This window comes from Pogona vitticeps, chromosome 6 (assembly GCF_051106095.1).
Source record: "Pogona vitticeps strain Pit_001003342236 chromosome 6, PviZW2.1, whole genome shotgun sequence".
NCBI classification, from domain to species: domain Eukaryota; kingdom Metazoa; phylum Chordata; class Lepidosauria; order Squamata; family Agamidae; genus Pogona; species Pogona vitticeps.
The window spans coordinates 87,776,368-87,798,649 of record NC_135788.1 but is presented as its reverse complement, the minus strand read 5'-3'; the positions used below and the strand labels follow the sequence as shown (position 1 = coordinate 87,798,649).

General features: G+C 42.6%; 1 protein-coding gene across 7 annotated transcripts in view; it reads right to left on the bottom strand.

Annotated features, from left to right (window-relative positions):
- Positions 1–22,282, bottom strand: part of ADAM11 (ADAM metallopeptidase domain 11) — an 88,022-nt gene that overhangs the window by 28,495 nt on the left and 37,245 nt on the right. For 4 of the 7 annotated variants that reach the window (XM_073004145.2, XM_073004146.2, XM_078377800.1 and 1 more), the window contains exons 7-20: positions 20,628–20,697; positions 16,148–16,215; positions 14,229–14,303; positions 11,817–11,888; positions 11,362–11,528; positions 10,194–10,278; positions 9,448–9,538; positions 8,240–8,291; positions 7,656–7,755; positions 4,801–4,872; positions 4,059–4,151; positions 3,112–3,192; positions 1,753–1,803; positions 573–636 (exon numbers count right to left, since the gene is read on the bottom strand). In XM_073004145.2, coding sequence (XP_072860246.2) covers positions 573–636; positions 1,753–1,803; positions 3,112–3,192; positions 4,059–4,151; positions 4,801–4,872; positions 7,656–7,755; positions 8,240–8,291; positions 9,448–9,538; positions 10,194–10,278; positions 11,362–11,528; positions 11,817–11,888; positions 14,229–14,303; positions 16,148–16,215; positions 20,628–20,697 — 1,141 coding nt within the window. The remainder of the gene's footprint in view (positions 1–572; positions 637–1,752; positions 1,804–3,111; positions 3,193–4,058; positions 4,152–4,800; positions 4,873–7,655; positions 7,756–8,239; positions 8,292–9,447; positions 9,539–10,193; positions 10,279–11,361; positions 11,529–11,816; positions 11,889–14,228; positions 14,304–16,147; positions 16,216–20,627; positions 20,698–22,282) is intronic. The other 3 variants (XM_078377801.1, XM_078377802.1, XM_073004142.2) reach the window with 1 other exon arrangement.

The following is a 22,282-nucleotide window of genomic DNA, read 5'->3' as shown; positions in this document are numbered from 1 at the left end:
AACTAGATCTCTCTTTCTCTTTTGCCCACCTCTCTGCCCCTTCATTCTCTCTGTCTCTGTGGTCTGGGTTAAATAGATTCTACTGTTTGCGTATCTTTTTGGGAGGGCAGTGAGAGCGCAGGCTGATTAAGATAGTGCTATCTGCTGATCACCGATTCACTGGTACTGAGTCCTCCCCAACCTTCCAGCCTATAGCTGTAGTTTCTGAGGATTGTCCTACCTTGTCCTCACTCACTCACACAAGCAATCAACCACCTCTAGCTTAGGTTGCCAGGCTCAAAAGGGACAATGGCCAAGGGTCAAATGAGACATTACAGACAATCCGAAAGGGGAATTGAATGCCTGCTATTGTTGGAGAACTGTGACCAAGGCACTATTTTCATGTCTTAAGTGAACAGGTTTCCAAGGAACCCCATGTGCAGATTCTAAAGACCAGCCATCAAATAAAGCAAGCTTTTTTGCAAACTCTGGGAGGTGTGAGAATCATCACACATAATTATCCCCTAAGGATTTTTTTTTCCTCATCTGATGGGGAGCTGTACATCTGCTTTGGGCCCAAGGACAGTACTTACCACGCCCCCACAAGGCATTGCATTGGCGGTCCCTGGTTTTGCAGCGGCCTCCATAACACCGGCCCTGCAAAGGAGAAAGTAGGACCTGTTTGAAGTCCATATAAAATGCTAATGGTTGCACACATCTGAGAACAGCTGGAAGGGGCCTGGAAGTGTTGATTTGGCTCCCATGGCAATACAAGAGTTGCATTTACTATTTGGATGAATATTCTGTAGAACACAGAAGCTGGGCTCAACTAGGGTCCGAAGTTCAGTTCGATTAAACTAGCATGTTCGGAGAAAAGGGAAGTGTGAACCCATCAATGTCATAAACTGCTGGGCAGGTGACAGGTGTATTCTCCAGCCCCAGAAATGTTAATATATTGAGAGAAGAAAGATTTAACCAGAGTAGTCCCCCCCCCCACATCATACTCCTCCTGTGACGGGAGAAACCGTATCTGGATAATTTTTCACCTATCCAGCTCCTAAGGGCACAAGATTCCTGTCTAGGTATAGACTTGATAGCCCTAACTATATTTATGCCCTTCCCCTCACTGCTTGCTTTCCATGATGCAGGAATGTACCTGAAACTGTGCAGGCTGTGAATGCTAAAGACACATGGGGAAATATATAAATATTTGCTTGTCTCATTCTTGAATGCAAGAACAAGAAAATGCCTCTTCACCCGTGAGATCTTTTCTATCAGTCTCAGCAAGAGTTTACAAATTTGCAAGAAAAGATTTTTTTTTTGCCCAAATTGTATAAATGTCATATTTTGTGCAAATCATATAGCTACGTCATATAAGACACCTGCCTTCTGTTGCATGGACTTATAAAAACTAGAAACCTCAGATAGTTGTTTTTGTTATTCTGATCAGTCAGCCAATCCTTTTTTTTGGGGGGGGGGTTGTTAGAATGTGTGTGTATGAAGGAAAAGACACTATTTTTGTGCAAACATATTTTGTGAAAATGATGGAAATATCAATGAAAACAAGAGCTCTCCTCTTATTTCCACACTGATGGGAAGAAATCTTGTGAGGTTCTGATGAACTCTTGAGAGGCTGTCTCAGCGTGCAGAGAAGAAGTGATTCTTTGAGAATCCTTCATATCCCTCCATACCAGTGCACTCATGCCCAATGTAGGTTGCAGTGCCAAGGATACCAGCTATGTTATGAATATGAAGCTGAGATGTCAACCTTACCTGCTCATTATCACAAAAGTAGCCATCTTGCTTGTGCAAATTTGGTGGACACTAAGGAGGGAAGAGAGAGAGAGAGAGAGAGAGAGAGAGAGGACATGGAAAGAGAATGTTGGGATGGACAGGACAAGATTATCACAGTTTTGTTGAAGAATAATGAATTAACCACAGCCATCCTCCCACTTATCTCATGTTAAGGGACAGCATATCCAGATTGCATGAAGAAACTTCCACAATAGGGGGGTGGGTGAAATTTTCCTTTTCTTTTTTATAAAGATGATTTGACAGAAATTTGAGATTAAAACACATTTAATATAAGAGAAACTAAAACTGACACATTAACCCATCCAGACTGAACTCTTTGAGGAACTAATGCTTAAAAGTCACGTTTAAAAATGACCAAGTTTATGAATCATGAATTATGCAAAATTCACTGTTGCTATTCTGTTTTTTTAAAAAACATGGTCCTCTCCCGGCTGAAAATAATTACAAATGCACAGATTTGTGGTTTTCAATTACCGCTCCCAGAATTCCAGAAACACAATTCAGTGGACTTCTTAAAATAACTATATCTGCTGACTAGCGAAGATGGCAAAGAGTTTCACTTGGTTCGTTTTTTAAAAGAACTTGTGAATACTAGCAATTTTCGTCATAAATGGGATGGGAAGAATTTGAGATTGTAAGAATATGGATGTAGAAGAAAACTGTACTCATAGATTTTAATTCATCCCTATTCCAGGCAAATTTGGGTCCAGCCAGTTTTCATAACAGAGATTAAAGCCTTCAATAACCATCTTCAGAGATGGGAAGGGTATCCCATCTACAGTGGTGCCTCGCTTAACAATTGCCTTGCTTAATGAGGAAATTGCTTAACGATTAGGTTTTTGCGATCGCAAAAGCGATCACAAACTATGGTCTAAATGGGAAAAATCTGCTTCACAATGATCGTTTCCCTGCCTCGGGAACCAATTTTCGCATTACGACAATCTAAAAACAGCTTATTGTCAGGTTTCAAAATGCCCGCTGGGTGTACAAAATGGCTCCCTGCTGTTTTTAGGAGCCATTTTTCGCTATACAGGCACCCGAAAACGGCCGCCCCTATGGAGAATCTTCGCTGGACGGTGAGTTTTCAGCCCATTGGAACGCATTGAATGGGTTTCAGTGCATTTCAATAGGCTTTTTTATTTCGCTTTACAATGTTTTCGCTCTACAGTGATTTCACTGGAACGAATTAACATCGTCAAGTGAGGCACCACTGTACTACATACACAAGAGCCACCACAACATGGGTGGTGGCTTGACTAAGTCTTAGAATGTTTTCCCTTTTACTCAGATCTCTGTCTCAGAGCTTTTCCACCTCACCTGACTGGAGTCACCAGTGCAAGTCTCTGGGATGTCACACTCATTCACAGCTTCTCGGCAGATGACGCCCCGGGGTTCATACTACAAGAGGACGGAGGAGATGTGAGATGAGCAAAGGAGTAATTTTATTTATTGATTCCAAAAGATTTTCATACAGTGATTTATTTTTAAAGAATCCCAGAGCAGTTGAGGAAAAAAAATGCAGTAAATCCAGCTTTCAGAAAGGCAGCCATGTTAGAAAAATGAGAAAAGGAGAATGAAACCTCCTCCTGCTCCTTCTACCCTGTCTGTGCTGGGTGGGAGGTGGACAGCAACCAAGTTTCAACAGCCTATCCAAGCTACATTCCTAGCTTGCCTGCATCCTTCTTTTTGACAGAGAGAGTGGTCACTGACTGCTCTTTAGGACTCAACAGAAGGGTTGGCAGTTTCAGACAGAAGACCACGGCTTACCTCTCACCTCAAACTCTCAAAAATAACTAAACTGAACTATCTGGAACTGGGTTTGTTTCATATCCTGCCACACATCTAGGCTCATTCTTCCAACAGTTCAGTAACCTGCCTCAATTGCAGACAGAAAAAAAGATCATATAAGCCTCTGCCAATGGTCCAGGAACATCTGACAGTGCAAAGCTGCAGAAGCTAAGCCATGGCATACTCATTTAGTTCCTCTGGGAGAGCGTGTTGTTGGAACACCAATGTGCACATACTGTAGATAAAGCACCAGGCTTTAATTGCCTGCAACTAATTTGGCAGAAGAATTCTTCCCACCTGATAAAAAGTCCTGGCCCACTGTGCTTTGGCCTAATTGCAATTTAGTTCCTGTAGGCAGTAGTACGCACTTGCAGCCAATTGGCCTCTGCTGTCTGGCTCTCAAGGAAGATGCTTTGCTAAAAACTGGGACTGAAAGGGGAACTGATGCCAACCTCTGTCTGGTCTACCCTGTTTACCTTGCATCCTCGGCAGCACAAGCCATCGCTGCACATAGCATCATGCGTAAGCGTGCATTTCTTGCAGCAGTTTCCTCCACCCTTGGAGCACTCCTTCAGGAACAAGAAAGAAGAAGAACAGACAGAAGTCATATTGTTGGGGATTCTCGATCTGAGAGGGGAATAAGTCATGACTTACATCGGGCCCTTTGGATTCTGAACTAGGATCTGTGTGTTGAGACTGAGACTGACCCCCCCCCCCCAATGAAGTGCATCAGATTCTTTCATAGCTTATCTGGGAGAATTTCCAGAGGTACACAATCTTCAGCCCCCAACACTTCAATGGGAGGAGCAGGTGTACCAGGAAGATATTTCCCTTAAAGGGGCAGAAGCTCAAGGTTCTGAGAGAGGCAAAATTAGCAGTTTCTTGTTTTCATGCATATCTACCTTTATTGAATTTGTCTTCCTATTTCTGCCTGTAAATCCTATTCAGTGAGTGCTGCTTTCTGCATCTCACTTGTTGTGGACAGTTCTTCTGCTATTGGCTATCCTATCTTTATTTCAATGGTCCTGGCAGGAGTGCCTGAAGCCATGGGTGGGCTTACAGTATGGATCCTGATCCTGAAGTGCCCTAGCTTCCCAACCCATACAAGACATCCTTACAGTAGAACCCACCACATGGCCAAAGGCTCACAATTAATGCCCATTCACTGTCAACCGTGCCTCAACTTGCATGGCTATTTCAGCTCCACTTGCTCCTTACCGCTAAGGACCCACAATCACATTCTTCTCCTGCTTCTACAAATCCATTGCCACATTCAGGAGGATCAAGTAGCTGTGAGGACAGGAGAGAAAGAGTCAATTAGAGTTAGAAGTCTCCAAAATACATTCTGATGTGCAGATATTTGCATGTTTGGTTTTATACTTTTCCATCTCCATTTTTGCTAAGCCAAGAAACGCTGGTAGGTGAATATGCAGCAATGGGTGAGATGTTTGTTTCATTTTTGATAACTTTTTTTTTTAAATTAAAATTATCAAATTCTTCCATACCCAGAATAGGAAGATATTTTTTTTAAAAAATGCAAATGTGGCAGGAACCAAACCAATAAATTCATCAACCTGGACTCAAGAGCTTTGCATTGTTAACTCATTAAAGTCTGGGTTTGAAGCCTTGTGTATCCAAACTTCATTAGTGATAGGTGAAGGTTACTATCATTTTTTTGTGTGTGAGAGAAGCTCCTCATCTTTGATGCTTCTCTGGCAGGCAGGCAGAAAATGGTCCTGTCTGTGCTTGCTGGGAATCACTCTACCAATTGAATTTGCCAGATGCCAGAGAGGAAAGGAGATTTTTTTTTCAGATTATGTTTGAAGAATATATCAACATTTGAAGACAACATATTTGTGATAAAAGCAAACCAAAGTTTTAAAAAATCTGAATGCAAAAGAAATCAAAACTGACAAATTTTCATGCCTATATTCCTGGACAGCATCCTACCTGGAATGACACTACATGATGTAGAACAGATTAGAATCACCACTTGTCCAATTTGGGATCACAGTTTAACTGGAAAACCAAACAAATAAACCACTGCAAAGCAGCAGCTAGAGATGGCCTGGAGTGCCTCTCTTATGTTGCCTCAAGAAAGTATGACGTGACACCCACACAGCTGCTTTGTAGATTTCCACTGGAGCACATTCCCAAAAGGCTGCTGTTCTTCTCTGGGAACATACTGCAATACATGCTGGGTGTCGTCAACTGAGCAGAAGCACAATCCTTTCTTTGTCTGCCTGGGATGGAGAGAATCTGCTTTTTGTTTGTTTGTTTTTTTGCAGCTGGGCCACAGAGGTTGGGTTCTCTGTGTGAGATCCTGCTTCCTACAGCTGAAACAGGACCAGGATGGGTATCGGGGTGAACAAGTCCTTCTCTTAAAAATAAATGAAGGTGAAGTTGATTCCTAGCTGCCAGCTTCTTGTTCATCTGAAAACTGGGTAAACAGCCTGATTAAGTTCATATGTTCCTGAATGCCAGAATAAACGATACTGTCATGACCAGGAGACTGTGGCCTTTATGCACTCTTTATGATTTGCTGTTTTTATCTCTGGCCAAAAGCATTGCTTTTATGCAACACACTTTTAACATATGCTTTCAGACCACAAAGATGATGAATCAGGATCTGTAGATTTTATATCCCCAAATAAGCATAAACATTAGGCCACCCAAACAGTACTGTATCTGCCCATTGCTTCATTTTCATTCATTCAAGATGCAGTATATGTCAACTATGCCCTTAGGCCAATAATTGCTGATACACTCGCTGGAAAAGTTAGTTTCTTAGAGCTCCAAAAATCCTCAAACTAGATGTTGTGACTCAAAATACCGTGATTCAAAAAAATAATGCTTCAAAGCTTTGAGAGAAAACAGAATCGGTAAAAACCTGTGATGTGTTTATCTAGCAACACTCTGACCCACCACTGGTCATATATATATACTGACAACACAAGAATAATGCTGTTGCTGAGATAGATGTCCTTCCTCCATATTCAGCTTAATGTATGGGCTTTTATGGGGGGGGTTGGATTTTTTGGGGGGGGGATGTTTTGTTTATAGAGTTTGGCCCACAAAAGAATGTGGGCCAGCTCTATGCAACAATGTACTGTATTTGCTGGCATATAAGACTCTTTTTTTGCCCTGAAAAACATGCCTCCAAGTGGGGGGGTCATCTTATTCGCCGGGTGCACCTCAGTTGGAATAGACATAGCTGCCCATAGTAGCCTCCCGATGCCTGCCCACCTCATTCTACATACTATCCAGTATTGCGCAGTATCCAGCGCGGCCGTGGCGAGCATCAGCAGTGAGACAGGGGTGCCAGCCTTTTCGACGTGGCCGGCCCGTTATGCTTGCCGGGAAGCAGTGGCGCTCTGGCCCGCCCCTTGTCTACGCAGAGCTCACACATGCGCATTTGCGCACTAGTGCTGGTCACAGGGAGATGCAGGGGTGGGCCGGAGGCGCTGCGGTCGTGCTGCGGCCGTACAGTGGTGACAATGAATAGCACCTTTTATTGGGTGTGTGGAAGGTGTGCGGAAGAGGGGGTAGTCTTATATGGCGAGTATATAACAAACTCTATATTTTGAGTGGAAATGTTGGGGGGTCGTCTTATACGCCCAGTCGTCTTATACGCTGGCAAATACGGTATAAATAATATACAAATGAAAAAGGAACTGGGGGAGGTGTGCATCCCAGAATAAACTTTGGGCTACTATAAAGCATACACTGGCATAAGAGGGAAAGAGTCAGCCTTGGAGATACTCTAGCATTGTCTCTCAAATGATGCCTTGTCAATTTCAAGCATGTCCACTTGCTAATATTTACCAGTATACAGGCCAGTGAGAGTAACTCATGTACTCCCAAAATAAAAATTAGAACATCCCCAAACATACATGCATACCACCAGGATGTGAAAAGCCTAACTATCATACCAGCCCAACATTGTGCTTTTATGCATAATGTTCCAGTACATAATAGTTAATACGGGAGACATCAACTTTGTGAACCTTTCCTTGGCAGGTTTGCTTTTAGGTGATTCTTGCTTACTCATATAGATGGCAAATGTAGCTTACCTTCAAAGGCTTGTTAAAGAGACAGCTCCCTCCACCTTCAGCAAGGAACTGATTATATTCATCAATGCTGCAGCGTGAGAACTTCCGTGGCAGGTAGTACCTGCAGTCAGGGGGAAAGAGTCTCAGGAGAAGACTTGAAAGAGTTTCAGAAGCCTTGCATTGGATGCACACCCCATCGTAAATAGCATAATACCTGTACATTTTGAAATGTTATCAACTAGGGTCAGAGCCCAGATTTACATTATGGATTGTGCTAAAGGCCCATTATTATTTTCTTTCTCCCTTTCTTTCTTTTAAGAAAAGGAGAACAGAGTGGAGAAGAATGGCTGGGGAAGAGAATTACAATGGAGAGATGATGACCAGAAACATTAGAGGTCAGATGACCTTCCACACTTTTAACAGAAAAGTGACCTGCCTATAGCCCCAAAGGATACAGCCTCGACCAGCATCCCCCATCCCCCGATGCATTGAACTGCTACTCCCAGGATCCCCCAGTCAGACATGGAGGGCACCAGGTTAGGGGGAGGCTGCACGACTTCAGTAATCCTGTCCTTTTGAGAGTCCCACCTCTTTCCCACACTCACCCAGTATCCTCCATAATACAGCCCAGCCATGAGTCAGGACAGCGACAATCCCCTGCAGAGAAAAAGGGCAATAAAGAGAAGATGGGAAAAGTCTTAGTATGGCAGTGGGAGATGGGTTCTGGGTCTCCTATGCCCCTGCTTACCTTTTGTACCTAAAAATGCCTTAGACACTCACTCAAATTGAATCCCTGAGCCAGAGAACTCCAGAGCTGCTATCTGTTCCAGGTATCACCTGTTCTAGTTCCCATTCTAGAGCCCAAGTGGCATATGGAGGTAAGCCTTTTGAAACAAGGAGGAAATGTCCCTTTAAAGGGCCCTTTGCAGTTTACAAGCAGAATTCAAAAATAAACCAGAAACACCACCTTCTAAAACAAGTGTCTCCTGTTTTGCTTCTGAAATTCAGCACTACAATCTGATGCCAAATTTGAGTGGCTGTGCAGCAGTGTGTGGAGGGATCCAACCCAATTCCCTGCTCCCCCTATATCCTTCAGAGATTACGCTCTCTGCTTCTTGTTAGGATCTCAACCTAGAACCTTGTTGTTAGGATCTCAGCCTTGTACAGCAACCAGAACTTTGTCCAGAGGAAAGGAAAATGTGAAGAAAAAATGAGCAAGCTCAGGAACACCAGCACAGAAAGCAACACGCATACTTGAATCCAGATCCTGGCTCCAACACAGTGCTTCTGTCTGCCAGCCCTTGAATCACAACCCTCTCCCATCTATAAATAGGGTCCAAAGGGAGACCACATTCCCCGACGCCTGCTCAGCAGCACAGTCAATGTACAATATCTCAAAGGTGACATTGTATTATGTTCTAGGGCCAGAAGTCTTGACCCTCTAAGACTCTCTATACTGAGAAAGTGGGTGGAGCAGAGGAAGGGGAGTCTCTGGCTCAACTGGAATTAAAAAATCCTTTCAACTGTATGTAGACCTTGTTGGATCAAGTTGTTGTCTGGCTAGGGATGGGGAAATTTACTTGATTGGCCTGAAAGCCTCAGAATACCCCAGCCCGTACTGCCAGGGGCCATGATCCTTGAGGTATGCTGGGGATTTTAAGTCCAAAAAAGTAACTTTTCCCACTTCAGAGCCTCACTCAGCTAGCCCCAGAATCCACTGTGCCCTGGGACTTGTCCTGTCCTCCTGGTATCAGAAGGGCAGGACATCTCCATGTGGCCCCAACAGCTCCCCACGCCCACCCCGCAGACTTACCGGCAGATGCACGATGCTTGTTCCACATCATACCAATGTTTTGACCCAGGGTCTGTGCTAATGTTACTGCCATCGCTCCCACGTTGCCATACTTTGGGAAGGAGGAGGAGGACATCATGTTATTGGGGAGGGGGGAGGGAGTGAAGAGGCATAGTCTAGCATGCTACATTCTCACAGGCAGGACTCATCTTGTCATCTGCTGCTGCAGCCGGCTTATCACTGGTGGTGTCATTATCTGTTTCAAACTTGGAACCTGCTGGGCACAAACCCACAAGCCAGGAAAGGTGAGAACACCCTGACTGTAATTATTATTTATACGGTTCCATCAGCACATATGGTACTTTTATGGATGAACAGAAGCAAACAAAATTAGTCTCTGCCCCAAGGATCTTACAATATAAATTTAGATGGGAGCAAGAAAGAGGAAAGAAAAAGAGCAAAAGATACAGTAACAAGGGATAGATGTGAATCAATGCAACAAAAAACCTTGGGCATTATTTCACAGCGGGAATGAGGACTTCACAGAAAGGAAGAAAAACGGGTAGCATCACATAGTTACTCAAAGATAACATCCAGGAACCTGGGTTGGCAAAAAAAGAATGGGCAGGGATGCCTTACAGAACAGGAGGTCTTTGGGGAGCCAAGGGTGGTAGAGTTAGGGAACCATGCAGTTTCAGTTTTCAGTTCCCCAAACTTTTACGTCCCACCAGGAACTTCAGGCCTAGTTACACCAATGCCCTACTCACCTCATTAACGCCACCTCCTCTGCTGACTGAGCAGATTCCTCCAATATAAGCTGTACCACTGCGGCTGCTTCTGAATGTGTGCCCCCTGGAGAAAGATATACAACATGAGGGAGGGAAAAGGTAGAAGCCCTTGACTATGGTTTTGGAATATTCCTCTTTTGAACTACAGTTCCCAGAATTCCCCAGGCATGGGGGCTGATAGAGATTCTGGGAGTTGTAGGCCCAAAGAATGAATGTTCCCAAGATTTGCCATGGACCAGCTAGGAATATAGTGCTCTGTGTGCTTTCTTCATTCAGTTCTTATAGTCTGCAATAAAAAGAAATGAGAAGCAGGACAGAGTATAGGAGCACAGATTTAATAGCTCCCACCCTGGCCCATTTAGCAACCAGAATCATAATCTGCACCCCAGTATATGCTTTATATGCAGATGTATTTGAAAAAGAGAGGAGGTTTATTGACTGGGTTTAGATTTTTTAAAATGACTGCAATAAAAACTGATCATTGTTTGGTTAATCTGTCGGCAAGTCTTCATTCTCATTGGTTTGCAGCTGCTATCTTTACATCATACTTGTCAGGGAAATATCAGTTTGGTTGTCATAATTTGATTTAGCAGATCTTATCAAAAACATCTTGCACTGCTTATCTTGTACTAAACACAAAAATAAGCACTGCCTTCTGGAATGAATAGAAAAATAAAAAAGGGACAGATTTGTCACCGAAGTATGAGAAAAGAGTGCACTGTATGGATGGTAGGAGAGGGGAAAAACAATATAATCAGTAACAAATCAGGAACATTACAGACAATGGATGCTCCATTTTGAAGAATCCCAAGTGTTTTGCTTGACTTCCAAAAAAGTAGTTCTATTTTTCTCTAATTGTTCAGTAACAAAATTTGAGACATTGCTGAAAATAAATATATTCCTCAGCATCTCTTTGTGGATAAAAGCAGTCACAATACCGGATGTGGTACGTTACTCAAGAAGGCCATTTGCCACAGACTCAGGAGGTTTACTGGCATGGTTACCAACAGAGCACTCTGGCTGGGGCTTGTGCATTTGTGGCTACCTAAAGTGCATTGCTAAATGTGTGAAGCCTGAGTGTTTAAGGTTAGAAGTTAGCAACTCTGCTCCTAGTGTAAATGTGTTCACACTCTCCTTCAAAACTCACGAGAAGAGATGTACAGCATCGCTTTGCTCAGGAAGAGCATCTTGCCGGTACTTCATGAACTCGCCGAGAGTCTCCAGGGAATCCTCATCTACTTGGATCTTGTCCCCTGATGCCCATGTCTCCATGGCGACCAACACAATACGTGTGTTCAACTGCTCCTTATAAATCTGACACGAGAGCAAAGGATGATGTTTGTTTTCAAGTTAAAAATAATACTACAGAACTACAGAAAACTGGACAAAATAGCTGTACTGTAGAATGAAATACCTGTAAAACTCTCACAGTCTAGAAACAGGTTACAGTACTTAGTTCATACCTAGTTGGAAGGAGCCCATGGAACAGCACGTTCCCTGAAATCTCCTCCCAGTAGATGGAGCAGTTCTCACCTTTGGGTGAGGGGCAATGTCAATGCATGTCAATTTTGGAAAGAAGGCTGCATTATCTCCCACACTCACCACATCAGCAAGGTTCACGACTGACTTTGCAAAGTTGCTGGTAAGGACGATGGACCGGCGCAGCTGCTCAAACTGGAAAAGAAGAGACACAGAAATATGTTTTTTGCAAGTACACTCATTTGACTTATCTACCAGATTCCAGAGTTGCCTGAAGGTGTGTGCTTTTCCTCCTCGCTCTTGCCCACTTTTGACAGTAATCCAGGTGGAAGAGGTAAAAGATATCCTCCCCATGCACATTTGGGATCGTGCCCCCCCCAAATGCTGAGGGAGAAAAGTAGACAATTGCACCCCCTCAAACCACTGAGGAGGGCAACTGGTCCAAATTATCCCCTTTTTCAAAATTGGAAGTTACCTTCTGATCACTTCTAGTGTGCGATGGTTAGAGGTCCAGTGGATGGAAGAAGAGATGGAGGCAGCCCCCAGCCCCTCCACAATACTGACCTCTGGTCTATACTGTTCAGACAGAAATTCTTCCCAGATCTGACTTGAGAAAGGAGGTTTTTGAAACCGGAACTTTATGCCTGCAAACTGTGGCCTTCCTTAAAACATGTTTTATAGCTGAGCAGGTATTCAAGTGAGGATTTCCATTATTTCCATCTCAAATTATTAGATTCTCCATTGACACTCCTGCTTTAGCTCCAGCTCTTGATTCCTTTTCTACACAATAGTACCATTACAGATGAATAGCCTCTTAATAGGCCTTAATTAGTCAGGTTCTCTCCACCATTTTTATTCTCATTACTTTCTCATTTCATTTTTGTTGACCAAAGTGCTTTTCAGCCATTAAAAAAGAAAAGAAAAGAGAACAAGAAAAGGAACCTGGTAACCAACAATCCCCTCATTTGAAGAGCAAATTATTTTAAGGGCAATGAAAGGATTATTCATCAACAATGCTACTGCTGCACTTAACAAGAAGCAAGTATAGAAACTGCAAGTGAGAAGCTACTAATTCAAGGCACAGTATTCCCTACTCTCCAGGTCCTCGCAGCCCTGTATCTGATTTTATTGTTTAAATTGCCATAGGATGCAGAATGTTGACAATGATGCCATCTGGATCCTCCACAAAAACCAAGTAAATAAAGGATGACAATTCCAGGTTGAATTACAAGAAAGCAATATTAGAGAGCCTAAACATCTTCTGGAACCCATAACTTATTTACTCTTGTGAACTGACAAACCTGCAAGCATTCTAAGACTTTTTCTGAGAATCAAAATATTTCAGCTCAATCAAATATCTGTAATTAGAACAAAAATGGATTGCAAATTCCCCAAAAAATGTGATCAGTAATATAACCTTGGATATTTTAAGACTTCAATTTATTCTGCCTATATTCCTAACTGCTTACTGACATATTCTCCCTCCCTCATTTTTCGTGCTTTTCTTGTAAGAATGTGAGGAATATTTGTAAAATTTCTTGTTCTTGATGAGAAATGGTCAACTGGTGTGAGATTTTCCATTCTTGTACACCGGCAAAAAGATCAGCATTTCAACTAGTGTATCATTTGACTTGCCCTCATTTATGTGTTTTAATATATGTGGCTCCCATGTCAGTGCAAAAACAGCTGCAGCTTGTTCTCTTTAATTGGAGTTGATATCTTGCATAGAGCTCCCATTTAATCCAGTTTACTGGACATTCCGAGATTTGTTTTAATTCATTCTTAAGACCACAAATGAAGCTCTGATTTGAACGAGCCCAGTGGTCCACCCTTCTAGCCCTGAAGGCCACATCTGGCATTAGGGAGGAGACTCCACACAAATGCACATACACAGATCACAGCACCCTGGGCTACAAGGGAAATTGGGGGGGAGGGTTTCATCAGCTTCAGGGGCTGCACAGGGAGCAACAGAGGGCCACAGATTGTGCACTCTTGGCCTGGCCACATGGATTTGTAAGAGTCTTTATTAGTCTGCAAAATTCCTGAGCTCTACGGTGCTCTGGGCTGACCCATCAAATTCACCAGATGGACAGTCACCTTGCTGAGCTGTTGATAGCACTGTAGAGGGGACTTCTGTGGAAGATGACCATTTTTTTAAAAAATGGGGAACTAGATTTTACAAAAATCCCCCTGCAAGGAAAAGCGCATTGAATCCTGCCAGACTGCTCAAAGAAAGAGACCTGACAGGTATATTACTGGCAGCTCATTTGATAGGTTTCCTGCAGACTATTCTATGCAACTGTGGTTGTATGAATTTCTCCAGGGCAGGGCAGGGTGCATAGTAGACCGACAGTGTAATTTACGCACACAGCACATACTGCTACAGCATAGTGTGTCTGTCTGTGTACATTAAAATAATAAATACATTTAGGATTCTGCCTGTCCCCTGGACACTCACGATTCTGAGGGATTTCCAATAACACTACCACCTCTACTTGTCTTCCCAGGCCTCAACCATCCACTGTTGACACTCACCAGCTGGTGGTCGTTAACAACAATAAGTTCAATGAATTTGGTCTCGCTGTGGACAGTCCGGTGACCTCGGTGAACCTGTGGTGGGAAAAGGAAGGCAGGCTCACGAGCATTAATTGAGGCTCTTAGAGTTACCCAACACACACATCGGTGGTACAAGCCCCTGAACTTTCCTTCTTCATAACCCCCCCCCCAAAAAAAGTCTGCACTGTGGAAACCAAAAGTAAGGGATTCACAGAATTTGGATAGCAGGTAGAGCAGGAAGATGGGTCAGTTTAATTGCCATCTCCCCCAGTATGGTGAGAGGTACTGTATTTCTATTTAAATCTTGATAATTTTTTTTTAAATTTACACATATATACACTATATAGTGACTGTATATTTAAATCACACATTGCTAACTTCTACTTTACCAGCAAGAAGACAAATACAGGGAAATACTTATTGGCTCCCTCTAGTGGTCAATTCTGATAGGCTCCTTGGAAGTACAGTACTTATAAAAATATGTACACAACACCAAAAATACACTTAGGAAGGAGTAAGATATATTCTGAAAAATTCCTATCAAAAAGTCTCTAAATATGTCTTCAAATACTTCTAGAAAGTAACTTTTGAAAGTAACCAGGTTTCAACTCAGTCCTTAGATGTTGGTTGTTATACTTCGGCTGCAACTGCGCTGGTCAGCCAAGCTGAAGTGATTCAGCATTGGAAGGCTTGAGTCACAGCCTATTTTATTATTTATTTATTTATTTAATTAATTTAATTTATATGCCGCCCACACTACCCAGAGGTCTCTGGGCGGCTTACAACAATTAAAATTCAATACAGTAAAAGATAAAATAATTAAAATACAATTAAAATACAATTAAGATTGCCATCGGACCCACAGCTAATATTATTTCAATTAAAAGCCTTCTGGAACAGGAAGGTTTTGACCTGGTGCTGAAATGTCATCAGCGTCGGCGCCAGACGAATCTCAGTCGGGAGGGCATTCCATGCTTATGTTTGGATTGGGTAATCACACTGAGACCTCAGATTGTTTTGATGCCAGTGTCCACAGTGCCCCCTCAATCCAATGTGGTTCAATCTGTACCACTGCCCACAGTCTCCCCCCCCCCGCCCCTTTTGAGCCTTTTACAGTTCATTATAAAGCCAGTGGGCTATTGAAAGTGTTGCACAGCATTAGGGGAAAGGGACAGTTTTCCAAAGTTCTCCATAACATACAAACACATAAACACAGGCTGCAGAAACATAACAGTCTGCTTCAATTCATCAGAGTAGTTTCTATTTCATATTAATTCTTTTTGGCTGCACACAGAGGTGTTCTAGCACAAAACTAATATATCAATATATCAAAAAACAAAACAAAACTTGGGAACAAATAGTGAAAGATTGCCCATATGGGTGTTCTCGCAGTCAAGAACATCATGCCCAGTTTCATAAATCACTAGAGTAACATCACTCTCCCCTCCCCATCCTTTTGGGGAATGAAATTGCTGAACATATGGGGGAAACACCATTCAAATCCCTCTGGTTTGAAAAAGGTAGCAGCCCGCCCCCCATCAGCAAGGGGGAAAGCTCCACTTTGCAAGCAAAAAGGACCAGGCTGATTTGCACGTGATCAGTTTAAAAACTGAATGCATCTGTTTTACTTCGGCAGCAAATCTTGAACTATTTACCTGTGTAGTTGCAGCCCTAAAATGTAATGTAGTTATTGGTACCATTTGACTTAGTATTTGCTACTCTGACTGCTGCAGACAAGGATCTTTCCAAGCATACCTGGAAATTCCAGGAATAGAAGCTGGTATCTTTTGTACACAGAGGTGTTTTACCACTGAACCCTCTCACTAAGCTCTCAGACTCCCTGTCCATCATCAGCCTGCTCAGTTCTCATGGAGTTAGCTGGTTGAGAGTAAACTTACCTGCCTTCGACGCCGCAGTTTGGGGAGCCCGGAAGGAATGTAGTTGTTCAGTGCAGCAAATAAGCACCCTAAATAGGGGGTAGGAAGGGACACGTGTCAAATAAGGGGGGGGGGAGACGACTGGCAAAAAAAGGGAAGCAGGTAATTCAGGTGCCTAGGAATGCATTTGTACTATTAAGACTAGTGCGCCATCTACATTCATTCCTTGAGAGTTCGGGTCTGGCTAGTGAGATACATGCCCTAATTACTTCCCAACTGGATTACTGTAATGCGCTCTATATGGGGCTACTGATGGAAAGTGTCAGGAAACTTCAACGGGTCCAAAATGCAGCAGCCAGATTGCTGATTTGGGCTGATTATAGTGATCACAGAACCCCCACTCCCCGTTACAGCAGCTCCATTGGCTGCCGATCAGTTGCTGGGTACAATCTAAAGTGCTGGTTTTAACCTATAAAGCCCTAAATCGCCTGGGTCTAAACTATCTCAAAGACGGTATTTTCCATTATGAGCCGGCTTGGGTGTTAAGATCATCAGGAGAGGCCTTTCTCTCAGTCCCACCACCTTCACAGGTATGTCTGATTGGGACACAGGAGAGGGCCTTCTCTGTTGCTGCTCCCAGACTTTGGAACTCCCTCCCACAGGGGGCCAGACTGGCCCCATCTTTGCTATCAATTTCCAAACAGACAAAGACCTTTCTCTTCAGGCAAACTTTTCCTCAATAATCTAGCTACCTGTGTGTGATTTTTAGATAGATTGTTATACACAATTGCTTTGAATGGATTTTTAGTACTACTTTTGTTTTCCATTTTTGTGTTTTCCATCTCTCAGAGTAACATTTTTTTGTATAATTATTGATCTTTGGCTTAATATTGCCAGTTAATGTTGTAAGATGCCTCCTTATTCATTGTTGCAGTTTTAAATATTGCCTTTTAATTATCTTAACCAACATTGTATACGCATTGCTTTTTACTTTAAATATTGTTTTTCATTGTTTGTAAGCCACCTTGGGTCCTTTTCAAGGAGAAAGGTGGAGTAAAAATATTTTAAATAAATAAATAAATCATATAATTTGAGGGCATAAGACACTTTGAAAGCCATGCCCTATTCTGTATCTAATTTAACTCTGGGCTTCCGTTTTTCCCGGTCAGCAACTTCCTGATATTTTGGGACTACAAACTGAGATGATTTGGACACGTCCTTGCGATGCCATCAGGCCCTAATGATCTCACAAGGTTAATTCTTGTGAGATGGGATGGGAAGGGTTCATAAAGAAAGAAACGTAAGAACTTAAAAACAACTTTGTTCAGAGCCTGTGAGTTTTGCTGCTACCTGGGAATGGGTGGAGAATTATATCCCTATTATATTAAGCTACCACACATACAAAAATAAATTTTCTCTTCACCCAGTACTGCTCATCCTGAGCCTCCCTCATTCTCTGGGAGTGATAGCACAAAGAATAACCACAAATGAAGCAATCAACAGTTGACTACCCTTTCACTGTGTCTAGAATCAGCAGCCTGAGGCAGCTGCCCCCTCCTGCCAAATAGCAGAGTCAACCCTACTCATTCCTGTCAAGAATTACAGTGGTGCCTCGCAAGACGATTGCCTCGCGGGACGATTAATCCACAAGACAAAGGGTTTTGCAATCACTGTTGCGCTTCGCAAAAGTTTTTCTTATGGGCGATTTTCGCTAGACGATGTTTGGGTCTGTGCTTCACAAGACTTTTTTGTTTTTTTAGACCGATGCTTCGCAAGACTGTTTCCCCCCCCCCCATTGGAATGCATTAAATAGAATTCAATACATTCCAATGAGGAACCGCATTTTGCAAGACTATGTTTTCTATTGACGATTTTTGCAAGACAATGATTTTTTCCCCATTGGAACGCATTAAAGAGATTTCAATGCATTCCAATGGGGAACTGATTTCGCAAGACGATGTTTTCGCAAGACAGTGATTTTCGCGGAACGAATTAACATCGTCTTGTGAGGCACCACTGTATTTACCTGAAAAAGGCCTACATGACCCAACTCAAATGGGCTGAACACAGCTAGGACAAATTATGTTTTGGCACTGCCCAGAATTCCCAACCAGTAATGGCTGTGCTGGCTTGGGGGTTCTGGGTATTGCAATTCAATAAATGATTTTTTTTTCCTAACCTCTGCTGGTGAAGCAAGTGTGGAACACTGCTGAGCATGCTAGCAAGAATATTAAGATACTTTGTTTTCTGTTTAGTTGTGGCCACTAGAGCGACTAACAGAAGTACGTATAAGGCTGAGAAATGGCTCCATCTTGAAGACAATTAGTTTGTCTGAAGCAAGCAGTAGAAGCTACTTATCAGCACAACAACTAGAACTGTCTCTGATAACTACTCAAAAGCAGGCTGAAAGTCCAGCCCTGGAGCAATTTTTAAACTCCAGATTGCAGTCCCAGGGTGCACCTGCACTCCGAAGCACACTCCAGATTGGCCGAGTTACTGCTCGGAGGGAAAGAGCATCTTGGCTGTTGAAGTGCCATCTGGATCACTGCAGCTGCTCCCTGAGAAATAGTATCTTTCCTATGAATTTTAATTAAGGAAGGGGTGACGAGCAAGAGCTTTTGCCCTTGGAAAATGTGAACTCGCATGGAATGGCACCATAATTAAAAATGTTTCACAGTCGCAACCATTTCATGAGGTTTAATGTGCATTTTAATGAAACAACATTTTCATGGTAGAATTCTCTCATGCAGAGTCACAGACTTCCCTGCCACCTCCTAGAACTACAGTTCTGAACCTCAATGGCACTTAGGTCATTTCTGGTTCATAGATGGGTGTTCAAGAGGCGAAGGATGAATTTAAGATCCCACAATTACATCTTAAGAATACCTCCCAGCCACGAGGAAAGTATGGGAATGAAGTTTTAACAGAGGTTGTGCTTTATTCTAGCAGGAAAGTACTTCTCTACAACATGTACTAATAATCAACAAAGAATAAACAATTCCTGTTTGCTGTCGTTTTGGGCTCAGCCACCAGCATAAAGTACTTTGTGACAAGAAACAGACAGTTTATGCTTTTTAGTGATACAGTGGTGCCTTGCTTAACGATTACTTTGTTAAATAACAAATCCGCTTGACGATGAGATTTTTGTGATCGCTTTTGCGATCGCAAGCCAATGTTTCAAAGGGCTTTTTTCGCTTCTCGACGATTGGTTCCCTGCTTCGGGAACCGATTCTTCGCTTTACAATGATCAGAAAGCAGCCAATTGTCGGGTTTTAAAATGGCCGCCCGCTGTTTAAAATGGCTCCCTGGTGTGTTAGGGATGGAATCCTCGCTATACAGGGAGCAGAAAATGGCCGCCCTATGGAGGATCTTTGCTGGACGATTACGTATTTAGCCCATTGGAATGCATTGAGTGGTTTTCAATGCGTTTCAATGGAGTTTTTTCCCCACTTGACGACGATTTCGCTCTACAGCGATTTCATTGGAACGGATTAACGTCGTCAAGCAAGGCACCACTGTATTAGCAAAAACATAAACAAAATGGGGGTTAAAGGAAACGGAACTATTGTACTAGCCTGTTAGAAACCACACATACATAGTTCCAGGTTTAAATCAGCACATAGAAAAGTACAGAAAAACGGATATTTCTATATGTGCTGCCATGCTGTTTCTCTTATTTGTGGTAAATGATAATAACTGATAGCCATGAAATTGATTTTTTTTATGATTTGACATTGAAGGCAGACCAGAGCAAAGCCACAAAAACTTGTCAGCTCTCCTGTAACCCCCACCACACCTCCTGATCAGCACTGGAATCTGAAATCCTGCTCAGAAGTGATGAGAAGCATTCTTTACATGTTCTTAGATGCTATGTCCTACACATAGAAGCCACTTCTAGCAAATTAACAACGTGGGTATTATTACTAAGATTATTATTGCTATCTGAACAAATAGAAAAAAAGTAGCAACACTATTAAAATAAAAATTGGTCATGACAGAGTCAAGCTAGATGTATATTAAGGCCAACATTTGGATCCAGTAATTAAAACTTTCACATTCAGAACTGAAATGGGATAAATGTTAAAACTTTTACACTTCCCACAAAAAAATATTTGTATTCTGTCTTAAATATGGGGGTAACTTTAAAGACTATGTAGTACAGTAGGACTCCTATATCTGCAGGATTGGTGTCTGCGGTTTAACCACAACCCCATATACCACATACAAGGGGGCAAGCCTTGTGGTCTTTTTCCTGCCTACTTGCATGTTGTATATAAGGTTCACTAGTATCCGTGGTTTCAGGCATTTGTGTTAGATTGATGTATTAGGAAAAGAAATATTGTTCTGCAAGTGTATTTCATTTTCAGAAACTCCAGCAGATTAGAAAACAGAACTGAAATTCATCTACATGGAGATTTAAAGTTTGAAAGCTCAGAATGTGCCCTAACTTCCAAAGCAGAAAATAAAGAGAGTCCTTTAGCAAGGAGGGAGTCACATTTACCTGATTCTGTGCAGCCCTGGGCAGTATGAGGTGCAGGTGTTCGGTAGATTCTGTGAGCAAGTGGTTTCTGCTGAAGGGAATAAAAAGAGAAGGAACTTGTAAATACCCCAGGCAGCTATCTTTTTAAAAGTGTATGTACTGTAAATACTGTACCTCTTAATTCCCTTCCCTTAAACACATACACATAAATTGCTACTTCAGTTTAATACTGTGTTAAACAAGGTATTAAGGAACGGGAACCAGAAGCACAGACCATGTTTCCCTGCTTCAAGAAAGCACAGCTTCAATTCACTTTGAGAGCAGCTTTTATAAAGTCTTGCCAGGTGCTCATTCAGGACAGAATAAGTCCATACGGAGCATGTGAAGCATGTCTGGGAGCCAGTGTGTACGTGTTATTGCACTCAAAGATCACTGGAAGCCTGAACAAATAGGAATGAATGTACAGTTACACAGAAACATCCTACATGTGGGGATGATCCTCAGTCCTTCACATGGACGTGTGTAGGTTGGAGGGGTGGCTGAATTTGCCATAATGATTTTACTCCCTACAAACATGTTGATTATACTCTAATTTGATGACAGAGAAGCCCTTTATTTTAACTAACTCAAATGGATCGTAGGGCTACAAAAACAGCAGGAAAGCATTTTATTCAGTGTTTTCCTTTTAACACATGGCCCATTAATGCTCTCTTTCTCTGTGCATTTCTCTTGTTTTTGCACCATCGTGTTTCTGTCAAGCCTCTGTCCTCTTCTGTCTCCATTCTATAGAATTGTCACTCCCTCTTCCTCTCTCTGTACCATTGCCCAGTCTGCACCCCCATTTCCCTTTTTCCATTTTGCTACCCTCATATAGGAGGGTATTTATTTAAGTTCTACCCTCCATCTTACGCTCCCATCTCTCAGCTATATGTCAACTTCTTCATTCCACAGGTTGCCTCCTTCTCCACAGCAACACAAAGCCTTCTTTTACTTCTCACAACCACCACAGGTCTCCCTGCACCCCCAAAGGAAGATAGAGTTATACCCTAGAAGAGACTAAGAATTTAGTCCAGTATTGTCTGCTCTGACTGGCAGTGCTTGTGGGCATCAAGTACAGAGCGGCCATAGTATATGGACAGCTGGTAACAAAAGACTGGAAAACTTGGCACCAGCTATCTCTGAGTAAAGAGAGAGAAGGAACAACATAGATTATCACACAGCATTATCCTTTCCTTGCTTTCAGACATGATGGGAGAAAGGACAAACTGCTCTGTTATAAAGTGCCCATCATTAAAAGATGGAGGTCAGAAGGTCAGACAAAGATGTGATAAAGAATCACAAAAAAATCAACATTTTCAGAGTGCCCTAGCTAGCAGGTTGGAAATACACAGGCAGGGGGAGGGCACAGTTGAAATCTGACTTATGGTGATCCTTGGCAGGCTTTCCTAGATATAAACTGGTTTACTCTTCCCTTCTTCTAGGGACACCCTAGGAGTGTGCATCTTGCCCAAAGTGTTCAAGGCTGGCTCTTTCCATTAGAGGCATAGTGGGGAATCAAACTCCCTAACCCATGGCTCAATACCCAAGTACACCAACTTATCAAGTAGAGGAGGGATCTCCAAACTATGGCCTGTGGGCCACATCTGGCCCACTGTATCTTTTTATCCGGCCCAGGG